The sequence below is a fragment of the Buteo buteo genome, chromosome 4 (genome assembly GCF_964188355.1).
Source record: "Buteo buteo chromosome 4, bButBut1.hap1.1, whole genome shotgun sequence".
NCBI lineage: Eukaryota > Metazoa > Chordata > Aves > Accipitriformes > Accipitridae > Buteo > Buteo buteo.
The window spans coordinates 54,072,661-54,084,334 of NC_134174.1; the positions used below are offsets into that span (position 1 = coordinate 54,072,661).

Sequence of the window (11,674 nt, forward strand, 5' to 3'; positions counted from 1 at the left end):
ACAAGGAGCTGAGCAAGGACCGGCAAGTGACTCTTAAAGGTTGGGCAACCCCAGAGCCCACACGGTGCCCCCTCAGGCATTGCTGCTTTCTGCACAGGAGGAGGCCTGCATCGGGATTCACGCAAACGGAATTTGTGCAGCGACGCCAAGTGAAGCCGTGGAGATGCAATGGCTGAGGAGGGCCCTTTCCCCGAGCACAGACCGCAGCAGTCCCTTCTCAGCCACCGAGCACCCCTACCCAGCAGAGCCAGCACAGCCACATGCTCTGTGCACTTCTAACAGGTTTTTCTCAGAGGTGCTAGGCACCGTGACCCTGCTCTGCCACTGCAGACTCCCAGCAGGCTTTTAAATGTGCTGCAGAGGCTTGCAGAGGAGCCCTGCAAAGGCGTCGTGCAGGACAGGGCAGAGGCTTGGCTGCTTTCAGACTACACAGCACCAGACACAAGCAAGAACAAACCAACCGCAACTTGCTAGTAAAAGGATGAAATGCAAATTACAGTAAAAAATAAACTTAAGTCAGTCCCTTCTCTCAATCCTATTCCAACTGCAAATCCTGGCTTAAGAGGGTGCTAGGCAAGACGTGTACAAGAGCACAGGGTGAGGGCCAGTGCTCCCCTTTTGCAGAGCACCAACATCAGAAGAAGCTCGAGCCCGTAAGAAGGGAGAGATTCAACCTTCAGCAAAGCACTGCGGAAACTGCTTTGCCATCAGAGACCACAGAAATCACCACGAGCGCAGCAAAATGGGAGAAGGAGGTCTGTCCAAAAGCAGGGCACAGCAGGACCGGTTCATCCCTGAAGCCAGCAAGAAATAAAGACGGATACAGCCCAGCATGCCCACCCGGCAGCAGTGGATGCGGCAGCCTGGTACCCGCAGCATCTCCTCCGCCGCCTCCACCTGAGCGGGACCTCCCCACCCCATGGGCTGTGCAATGGGGGAGTGAGGCAGCCATCAGCAGTACACACACCAGTAGCTAATTAATACTTTTATGCAGGTAACAGTATGGGACACCAGCAGCTGCTATTCACGAACCGACAAAGGACAGATTTCGCCTTTCTCTCCCTCACTGATGGGAAATGGTTTTGGTTTTGCTTTAAATGCCACTAAGAAGACAGACAGAAGGAGGACTCTGAAGGAAAGGGAAATGTTTGCGTGCACGCAAAGGCTGCTGAAAGCTACTTCATGTGCACGAAGGTGGTTTTCTTTCTGCTACAGTACAAGTGCTTGTGCCTCAAGTATAAAACGCAAGCCTCCAAATCACACAGACGAGCTTCTTATTTTTATTTTTAAAGTGATAAATAAGGCACTGTACTTTTAACTAAAACTGCCTGGTTCCAAGTTTAAAAAAACCCAAGGAACGTTCAAACTGCAGAAACTTCCTTCTGAACAGCAGAGCCAGACAGGCCGACCTCTTCTCTGTCCGAGACACATCTGCCGATGCCTAAAATCACGGGCATTATCCTTTAACTGCGGATTTTTAAAGGCTTGCTACAGCTTATAAAAGCAGCTTTAGTTAATGCATGGTAAAGGGTTACTACTATACATCAGTTTTGTACATGGCTACCGGTTCTTTGCTATTTCATGTCCAGTCGCGAGCGTTTGCTGTGCGAACAGTCCACTTTTGCCCTCAGCTTCCTCTTGCCCTGTGACCCGCTGCTCTCCTGCATCTTCCTCATGGACCTCGTCAGGGTCTTCCCTCCGCTGGGCTTCTTGTTGGCCATCTTCTGTGATCTTGTGGAGGACTCCCCCAGGGGCTTCTGCTTTGGGGACTTGGCCAGCTCCTCGTGGCCAGGAGGCAGCACGGCCCGTCTGCTTGTGTTCTCCTTGCCCTTCCGCATGGGGAGCCGCACCTTCTCCAGCTGCCTTTTTGGGACTCTCTTCTCTTTCAAAGACATTTTTCTAGCCAGCTTATTGCTCCTCTCCATGGCAGCCTGCTTTCGGGTGGCGGGAGCTTTCGTGCTGACCTCCGAATGCTTTATTTTACTGGCCTTCTTGGCAGGCAGCTTGTCCTTGGTAGAGGAGCTGGACCGCTCCTGGGTGCTCCCGCTCTCCTTCAGCGTCCTCTTCTTCCTGCTGAGCTGGAGGTCGGCTTTGGGCGAGAGGTCCTCCTGGGACCTGCTCTTCCCCTTCCGCCCCTTCCCTGTCCCATCCACTGATGGAGATTTAGCGGGAAAGGCATCTGCTTTGATCTGCAAGGCCAACTTTGGAGACATCAGCGGGTTGATGCACACGCTTTTCCGGCTCTGCCTGCTCTCCAGGGACGGGTGGTCCCCCGGGCCATCACTCTTCTTCTCTGCCTTCACCATGCGGTGCTGGGCTCGCAGCTTGCCCCGCAGGTTGGAGTATTTGCGCAGGATCCGGGTGCTGGCCTGCGTGGGCAAGCTGGGGGCAGGCTGGATGGTTTTGTCTTCGCTCAGGTCCTCTGTGCCAGCGTCGGTGGGAGACGTCTGGCTGGGAGCGGTGGCTTCTTCAGCCTCTGCTTTATCAGCATTCTCCCGAATTTTGGCCCAAAGCTTTTGGTTCTTCAGGTTATTCCGAGCCGGGGTAGTGGCAGCAAACTTCTTGAGATGTTTTTTCAAACGTTCTGCTTGCAGTGAACTGGGGTAGAGACTGGAGGAGGAATATTTCTGCATGGGGACTTTGATGGGGGGGATCTCCCCTGGGAGACGGGTGTTGAGTTTCTTCACGATCACAAGAGACCTGGTTTCGGTCGTCTCCAGAAACCACTGGCAGATGTCGGACAGCTTAAAGGCCTTCATAAACAGCATCTGGACAGGAGAAAGCTTCTGCACTTCCAGCGAGCCTCTACTTTTCCGTGTCCTTTTCTTACTTTTCCAAATCTCCTTCAGTTTGTCGGCTTTGTTCTTTACCTTGGGGGTTGGCTGCACCTCCTTCTCCAGCTGAATCCAGCCCTTCTGAACTTTCATGTACTGGGTATTGAACTCAGCAATGAGCTCCTGGTTCTCCTCTTCAGCACACCACTCCATGAACTTTGGTTTGCTGTCAGCCGTGTCTATGTCCTCCAACGCTGAGGAGTTGTCATTCCCTGAACTGCTTTCGTCCCTCAGTTTGGGGATCGCTTGCACAGACTCCTTCCCTGGTGTGCTCTTTTTTGTGGTGTCTACAGGTGCAGGTGCATGTCTTAAGTTATAAAACTGCAGGGCGACCTTTTTATGCTTCACAGCCTTTGCTGGAAGATGCTTGCTTCCACCTCTGCTGCTGGGACATGGAGGTGAATTGGCCACCGGCTTGTAGTTCTCCAGCTTGCCCATGTCCATGGCACTGTCAGAGCCCTCCTCATCCTTTGCGCTGGCATCGCCTGGTTTCACATCCACTTGCTTGGCATCATTTGTAGGCACGCTGCTCTCCAGAGGGAGGGGAATACTTCTCTTCTCAGAATCAGCCTGGATGCTGATTTCCAGCATCTCACCTAGTTGACTTTGGCTGCCATTAGCAGGGGGGTCGTCTTTAGAGGAATTTTCTACCTCTGACGCAGTCTCTTTTGCTAAGATGCTTTTATAGGTTTGTCTGGTAGTGACACCATTCTCCTCACCTGGCCGCTGCTCAGCGATGCTCTCTGGAGCCTGGTCAGTGCCCGGCCCCTCGCTGGTTTTGAGCAGCACATTGGGGAAGCAGTCGTTTGGGAAGTGCAGGGATGCTGCCCCATCCAGCTGCACTTCTCTCTTGAACCGCTTAGCGCCAGGACTCTTGGAGAGTTTGACCTGAAGGCAAGGAAGCTGCACAGAGCTGGAAGAACCAGTGTCCTCAGCACTGCCCTCAGTGGGTGACTGGGATTGCTGGCTTCGGAGGCGCCGGTCTGATGCCACAAGCACTCTCCTGCCTTTTTTTCGCTTCTTATCTAGACTGTCTTTGGAAGAGACAGAGTCTTTCCCTGCAGTGTCTGAGCCATCAGGTTCAGGCAGCATTTCCCCTTCAACGGGCTCTTTTTCACCTGCTGGGCTGTTATTCTGCACCGCCTCCCCTTCTGAGATTTCGGGGAGGGCTGTGCTGGCCAGCACAGCCTCCTCTTGCTCGAGGGAGCCATCACCCACCATACCCGATAATTCGGCTTCTGGTTCAGCATCGATGTTTTTGTTCACATCCACGCACTGCAAGGTGGCAGGTGGCTCCAGGGGGCTTTCCCTGTCCACGGTGGCAGGGGGTTCATCAGGAGCCTGCCGGCCTGGAGAGCATGGGGAGGGCTCTGCCGGACACAGCCCGCAGGGCTCTGTGTCTCCCACGCCTGGAAGCTGGGCAGGATCCCTGGCACCATCATGGGCCAGGGGTGCTGTGTCCGCAGCGGCAGAGGGCTGCAAGGGGGACTTTGGCTCCGGGCTGGCCGGGAGGTCCGGATCAGTTTGTACGCCAGAGCCTGGACAACCTTCCTCTCCTCCGGGTGCTTCTGAGATGGGAAGGGCAGCAAAATCGGCAGCCTGCCCGCCACCACCGCTGTCCCCAGAGGAGCCCAGGCTGCTGCCAGCCTCCCAGGGGATGGTGCCTCCGGCTCTCGTCCCCCCTCCTTCGGCGGGAGGGGAGCCAGGGGGTGGCGAGCTGGCCAAGCTGTCCTCTTTCTGGGGGCTGGGTGGAGCAGAGAGGGAGAAGAAGGGCACGACCATGGTGGCTTCCCTCGACCGCAGTGCCCGGGTATCCCGGGGCTGCACAGAGCTCAGCTCAGCTCTCTCTTTCGTTTCACGGCTGGTTGGTGCCCCTTTAGCCAGGAGCCTCAGGGAAACCCTCTTCTCGCCTTCCCGTCCTGCCCCTGCAGACCCCCCCACCGAGAGCACCAGGGGTGGCTTAGCGCTTACAAGGGTCTCTGTTCGCAGTGCCGGGCTGCTCCCCCTCTCCTCCGTCCGGGAGCTCTTAACCAGCGTGCGGACAGTCGGGAGCTCGCAGCACTCCCCGTTGAAGTAGTACCCCCGCGTGCTCTTCCTCGCCGTCTTGCGGGACGACACCGACCGCTGGCTCTCGAAATGGCACTCGGTGATGGGCTGGCTGATGTAGACCACGTCACACTGGTTGTCGTAGTCGTTGATCCTCAGCCCCGACGCCTTCTTGCTCTTCCGAGTGGATCTGAGGGAGGCTGCCTTGGCGCGGGGGTGCCCGCCGGGGGTCCGGTGGGCGGCTGGCGCAGCGCCGGCGGGCAGCCAGCCCTCTTTGGACTTGTCGAGCGGGCCCTTGTCGGCCGGGTGCAGGTGGCAGCCTGCCTTGCCCTTGGCCACGGCGTGCAGGTGGTTTTCTTGCTTTGGTCTCGCATCTTGTTCTTTTGCGTCTAAGTCCTGGTGCAAAGATGCTTTCGAGCTGCATTGCAAAGTGTTCTCTTTGTCGGCTCTGCGAGGGGGGGTCACCGCAAAGCCAGGATCCCAGGACTCTTCCGGCAGAGCTCTGAAAGAGCTCTTTTGGGACCCCAGACAGCTGTCTAAGCTGTCCTCGCTGCCGTTCACATTTGCCACTTTGACCGAGATATAACCTTCCACAAGAGTCTTACCTGCTAGCTGCTCTTTATTGTCCTCACACTTTCTGACACCGGCTTCTTGCTCGTGTCCAGCAGCTTGCTGCCCTTCCAGGCTCTTCACGGCATGATGGAAATTCAAAGAGGAAGAGTTCAACGTGCTGAGGTATCCTTGGGTGGAGTTATCCTTTGGACTAGCAGAACGAAGCCTGGTGACGGGGAGCTCGAAGTCCCTTCTCAAAGCAGGACTGGAGCTCTCTGCTCTGTCCAGAGACTTCAGCTCTGCCGGCTGCTTCGGGGCTTGTCCTGTAACATGCAGGGGGACATCGGACCCCGACTGTCCCAGGTCTGAGGAAGAAGGGGGCTTTGATTCAGTACAAGTACCACCCTTATCATGATTTTCAGTGCTTCGCTGGCTACAACCAGAGCCACAAGTAGAGGCCTCCATGCTCTTGGATTCAGACAACTGCTGGCCTTCAGAGTCTGGTTGTACTTCAGTGTATATGTCGTTTAGCACACGAATGAATTGCTTCTGGTGATGTGTACACAGTCTGACCATAAACTTTTCCAGTGGAGACTTCGGCTGATTGTTAGAGTCTATTGCTATTGTCTCTGCTGCATCCTCACTAGAGAGACAAAGAAAGAAGCAATCAGTAACATGTCCCAGGGAATAAAAGTTTATGCTGCAAAACTGGAATAACATTTCTCCTCCCACTCAGGAATATCGCTTGCCCGACCTCCAGGTGAGATCAAGCATCCTGTTGTTACAGGACTGACAGGTATCCCTTCAGTCCCCAGTGTGCACACGTATGTATGCATACTGCTGGCAGGACACGGACTGTACTTTTGTTTGTCTCCCACTGCCAGAGCACCCATAATTACACTTCTGCCTAGGACATCCTGGTGTGTAGGCACCATGTGACATGTTCAAAGCAAACCTAAATTTCCCAGTGAGAATCACATTTAGTATCTGCACGGTGCCCAGTGTAGAAGGCCCAGCACTTCTGGGACCCACCAGGATGACTGCACATGTCTCCATGCTCGATCTGCACAGCCAGGCTGGGTGGGAGCAGAGCAGCATCCCAGCTGGGCAGCCAGATGCCAGAAATCTTGAACTACTATAAGTCTTCAACTTCTTCTTACGCTTCGGTGGCAGAAGATGGGTCTAGGGCAAACTGAGCAGATCTAAGCCTCCTCCGTAATCAGTGCAGAAATTTGGGCGAGCTCCCAGCCTGCATGACGTGCAGGCAGCAATGCACCCTTGTGTGGTGCAGTGCCTTGCCATTTGCACTGACCTTCGATTTACTGCCATTTAAGAAAGTGGCTCTGCAGCTAATGGGCTGACTGTCAATGTGCAGTGGTCACTCAGAACGGTCTGCTTCTACAGCACAGGATCACTGCCACTAGCTAGCTCTCAAACCGAGACGATTATCATTTACCTGCTTGGCAGAGGCAATTAATTAGGACTTATTGGTGGAGAGGTTAAGGGATAATTACTCAGTGTTTGCATGAACTCATCAGGAGTGCCATGCCAGGTGCTATTATCGAGACCGTATCTGTTCCCAGCGGCAGCACAGGCGATTCCTACCCACTCCTCGCCACACCGAGGGGGCTACGTGCCTTGGCACCCATGCTGCCTGGCACAGAATCTTTGCCAGCAACGCCGGGTTGCTTTGTAGTAACAGTTGCACTTTGCACCTCCTGGCCTTGTACCGGAGGACTGAAAGTCGTTCCCCCCCCCTCAGCCTTGCTCTCCCCCCCAGCATTGGACACCAACCTCACTTGCTCAGCTGGGTTGAGGAGGGCAACGCTTATTGCAGGGTTCAGAGCCAGGGCTGGGAAAAGAAAAGAAGCTTTATCCGGAGTGGGTTTTCCCTCCCCAAGCTGCCAGGCGCAGGGCTAGACAGGCGGACAGGGAAGAAGAACCCCAGCTCAGAGGAGCCGTCGGCAGAGAAGAGGAGGGAAAGCCAGGGACCAGAGCCGGCCATGCTCGGTGGCAGCCGGCATGCCGGAGCCGGCCCGGGCAGCCCTCACCTGCTGCTTACTTACTGCTTGCTGGCCGCTTTCTTTGAACTGACAAGCGCCAGGGAGGCACCTCCAGCAACCTGCTTCCCCCCGGCTCGTGAGGTCTGCCCCCGTACTCGGCAAAGGGCAGGGAAAGGTGCCCGGGGGCCGCTTCGGACCCCACGCTCGCCAGGTGGCACCCGGTCTCCTCTTCGCCCAGAAATGCTAGGCTGCAGCCAAGACTGCCATGAGCATCTGCTAGCCAGCCCTTTGCTTTCCAGTTTGCCCAAATTTTTAAGCATAATGAGGCTGAGCCTCTCAATCACGGCTACTCAGTTTCCTTAAAGGCTTCTTGGGCAGGGTTTTCCCAAAACCACCCAGAAAGGCTGAGCGAGCTCGGCTTCCCAAATGTGCTCCGGCACCTCCAGAACATACTCCCGGGGTTAGCGATAAACAACGTACCTCGAGACTGCTTTACTACACCCGGGCAAGAAAAACACCCTTCAGCAACCGTCTCAACTGGTTCTACCTGGCGCTGTGATGACTTTCAATTTGCAATGCCTGGGATTAGTTTAAATAAAAATGCTCAGGTACAACCTGGCCCCTCTCCAGATCCCTGCATGGGAAGGGTTATGTCAGCCAGGATCTCTTACACAGCCCAGCTCCTCCCCTTGCCCTGCTGAATAACAAAGGAGATGATAGATAAAAAACCTTTCACCCCCGCTGCAAGAGGAGGGCTTGGAGCAGGGGGCTTTGCGAAGAGGCAGAGCTCGGCACAACTTTTTTTCCACCTCTGCAAAGAGGGCGGTTGCTTTCCTCTTGCCTGCACACAAGCCCAGCTCCTAAACGCGGCAGCCATCTTCCCCCGGCAAGACCGAATTTAGCAAGACCGAATTTATAACGGCAGCAGCAGAGGTGTGACCCTGCCCCGGCCCACCCTGCCGCCACGCTCCTCGGGCAGCCTCGGGAAGTGGTTACGGTGGCAAAACAGCCAACTCCCTCCTTGCCAGGGCACCTTCGGGTGCTACAGGCAAATGGCTGCAAAAGAAGAGCCCATGGCGTAGGCGAAGCAGTTGCCCGGGTGGGTGGCAAGGAAGAAAAGGCGAGCTACAGGCTGGGTGATGCCTGGTGAGGGAGGAGGTTGTGGGTCTGCGTACAGAGTCCCTAATTTGGGAGAAGGGATCAAAGTGGCCGGGCACAATCCTTCCTCGCCTTGCAGTAGCAATGCCGAATGCAGCTGGTCGCAGTTCAAGCCTGCTTTGCATGGGTGTGCGGGGCTGGAAAAGACCTGTGTCCTGCTTGTATAGCAGAGGGGACCTGGGCTCACTGGTCCTAAAGGCTCCAGGGTGGCATTTCTGCCTTGCCTTCAACTAGTTTCTTCCTCTGAAGTGTGACTGAGGCCATGGTGCCTGTTTTCACCTTACTTGCCCCACTGTACTCCAAGGAGTCAATATGAGATACACACAGCTTGTCAAGCTGTAAATTTAAAAAACAGAGATAAATATTTTTCCTGCTTGATAAAGGAAATAAATCCATTCAGCCTTGATGCCCTTTGTCCTTAGGAAACTCGTCTCACACTCAGCGACACAGTTCAGCTGCTTCTGCAGGCGCGTTGTATTCAGGGTCCTCTGCTTTCACATCACTTTGGCTCAAAGATAGGCTGCAACTTCTCGCCTTGAGCTCATCGGCTCCTTCCCCAGCCCACCCCTGTTTGGGTACTGCAGGCAGTAACCCCTTTTTCTCCGTTTCAAAGGATAACCTTGAGGCAGAGTTCTGTCCGTCACCTGCAGTGGGGCTCTGAACACAGCTGGATCCCACCTCAGTCCTTCTTCTCCCTGTCCCCCCAGGGTGCTGAGACGCAGCCTGTACCTCTTCATCCCCAGATCTCCCAGAAACAGCTCTGTGCTCCCTGGGACCCAGTAATCTGGGCGCCTTGGTAGCTGCCCAGCATTTCCCACCACTCCTGTCTGTTCTAGCTATTATTACTAAATAAAACTTGCCCATGGCCATCTTGCCTGGTGGCCGATGGATGCAGGATTGCCTGCATCCTCTCTACTTAAGGCAGTTTTGGAGAAGAGCTTCTTTCATGCTCAGGTGTAAGAGAAGAGTTTATTTCAAGTGCCCCACAGCTTCAGGCAGGGTTGCTTACGGATTGTGTAAACTGTTGCAGAGAAACTATTTATTTACGTGGCTTATCAGTGAGGAGAGGAGCGGTGAGCTGATTGCAGAGCTGAAGTGCCTTCCCGGGGGAAGGTGCCGGCTACTAACAGGCTCCTCATCCCTGCCGGCAAAGGCGCAGCAGGAGCTGAAGACCGACTGGCGAACGCAGAGGATGGGAATTGGGGACGTGGTTTTAAACAGGAGGAAAAATTGTTCTCGAGAAGCAGCCACCCCTGTCTCCGAAGAGCCTGCCTTTCGGGAGGGACAGGTCAGCCTGGCAGAAGCTGCTGGGCTCAGCAGACAAGTGAGGGAGCCCGCGGCTGCCCATACCGTCTGCAGCCTCTCCCCGGTGCCCACGCTCACCCCTTCCCACAGGGCTTGGCCTGAGGCTCTCTTAGGTTTGGGTGTGCATGAGGAAGGTGTCATCTCTCTCAAGGGCTGGAGAAGCCACAAGCCTACTGCAGCTCCGTGGCTGGGGAGAGGTGGCTTACTGGGGACCCTCCTATGCCTGTAGCCAAGCTGCAAGCGCAGTCACAAACCCGTACCGGGTACCCAGAAGGATTTCACTGCGATGGGAGAGACAACCCACCTGCCAGTGAGCTTTCCTGCAGAGCCTGGGAGATGGCAGCTCTGCCCTTTCTGGCCGCCAGCCTGGAAAGCTGCCTACACAAGGCTGCGGCTGCTGGAGGCTCCTCTGCTCCTGCGCCCCAACGCCCCGCTGCACGTGTCGCCCCGTGCCGGCACCGGACACCCGGGTGTCCCAAGCAAATCTTATCACCTGAGCCCCTCCCTGCCTCTTGGCCCTTCTAGCTTTCCCAGGGCAGCCCTGTTCCCTCCTCCTTCCCTGCCTGCCGCAGAAGGTGTCAGAGGCATCAAGGGGCAGGAGCTGTCAGAGACACAAACGGAGCTGTTGCTACGCAACCCTGGCGGTGCAGCAATTAACGCTGGGGAAAACGTGCTGTGCTCTAAAGCTATTTGCATAGCTGCGTGCTGCAATACATTTGTTTGCATTGTGCCTCTACTGTTTAGTGGAGTTTGAAGTCAGCCCTCCTCCAGCTCTTGCTGGGGGGGGACACACGGGGCTTCCAACAAAGGCCACGCAGTTGGGGGTGATGGGGCTGGGGGAAGGCAGTGGTTTGTGTGCCCATAACACCTACGGATTGCACAGGTATAGGATGCACAGTATGGCGGGGAAAGGACAAGTTATCTGGATTTCATCCTGTGCAACCCGAGGAGTCTTGCCCATCTTGCGGAGCTGGCTCCGGCTGTGCCCCTGACCCACTGGTGGGGTTGCCGCATTTCCCCTTTTCCGGGCGCACCGGGATGACACTGAGCTTGTTCTGCTTGTGAACGCTAGAAACAGAGCTTTACAGGCAGCCCAGCCTGCCTGTGATTCAAGAGTGTATTTTGGTGGGGAGCAAGGGGGAGAAGAAACAAAGGGAGAAAGAAATCAACTGGTTCATACCAACCTACCTGGGACGCCGGTCTCCGAAAACCTGCCGATTGCCAACTGCAATCTTCTGGTTTGCCCACCCCAAGTTTCTCACTATTGAACATGAAGCCTGTGCCCTTTTTGGGTTTCTTTTTTTAGCCCTTGAACATCAGTTTGATTGATTATAAGTTTACAGGTATGTTTTGTACCTCAGAGGCACAAGAAGCAGCAGCAGAACAAAAGTTCAAGGCTAAGTGTTTCTGTTCCTTTCAGACCACTCTAAGCACCAGGATTATAGCTCTGTAAAAGAAACAAAACATAGCTATAAACTTATAAAATCCAATTTAGTATTTTTACGGGGATGACATCTCCATTCCCTCTCCTGCTGTCACACAGCTGACTCTGTGCCAGTTGGTGGAGCACTGCCTCGCACCCCCCAAAACCAGAGGTACTGCTGGAGTACCCCACCAAGCCGAAGGGTGCCTTGGAAACCTGGCTAAAAAGAGAGATTTGAGAAATGTGGATGACTAAGAAGACAGTCTAACTTGCAAGCAATGCTCTCCATCAGCTGAACTCAAAGCACTGACCGTGCCCACTTAGACCCCAAGGCCAGAGGCAGCGTGTCTTGC

At 55.0% G+C, this 11,674-nt stretch overlaps 1 protein-coding gene across 1 annotated transcript; it reads right to left on the bottom strand.

Moving 5' to 3' along the window:
• Positions 1-475: 475 nt before the first annotated feature.
• Positions 476-11,125, bottom strand: LOC142030288 (uncharacterized). The gene is made up of 2 exons (XM_075026216.1): positions 11,087-11,125; positions 476-6,075 (listed from the first exon to the last, which is right to left on the bottom strand). The coding sequence occupies exon 2, from the start codon at positions 6,006-6,008 to the stop codon at positions 1,575-1,577; it is 4,434 nt and encodes a 1,477-aa protein (XP_074882317.1). The 5' UTR covers positions 6,009-6,075; positions 11,087-11,125; the 3' UTR covers positions 476-1,574.
• Between the last annotated feature and the right edge of the window lie 549 nt (positions 11,126-11,674).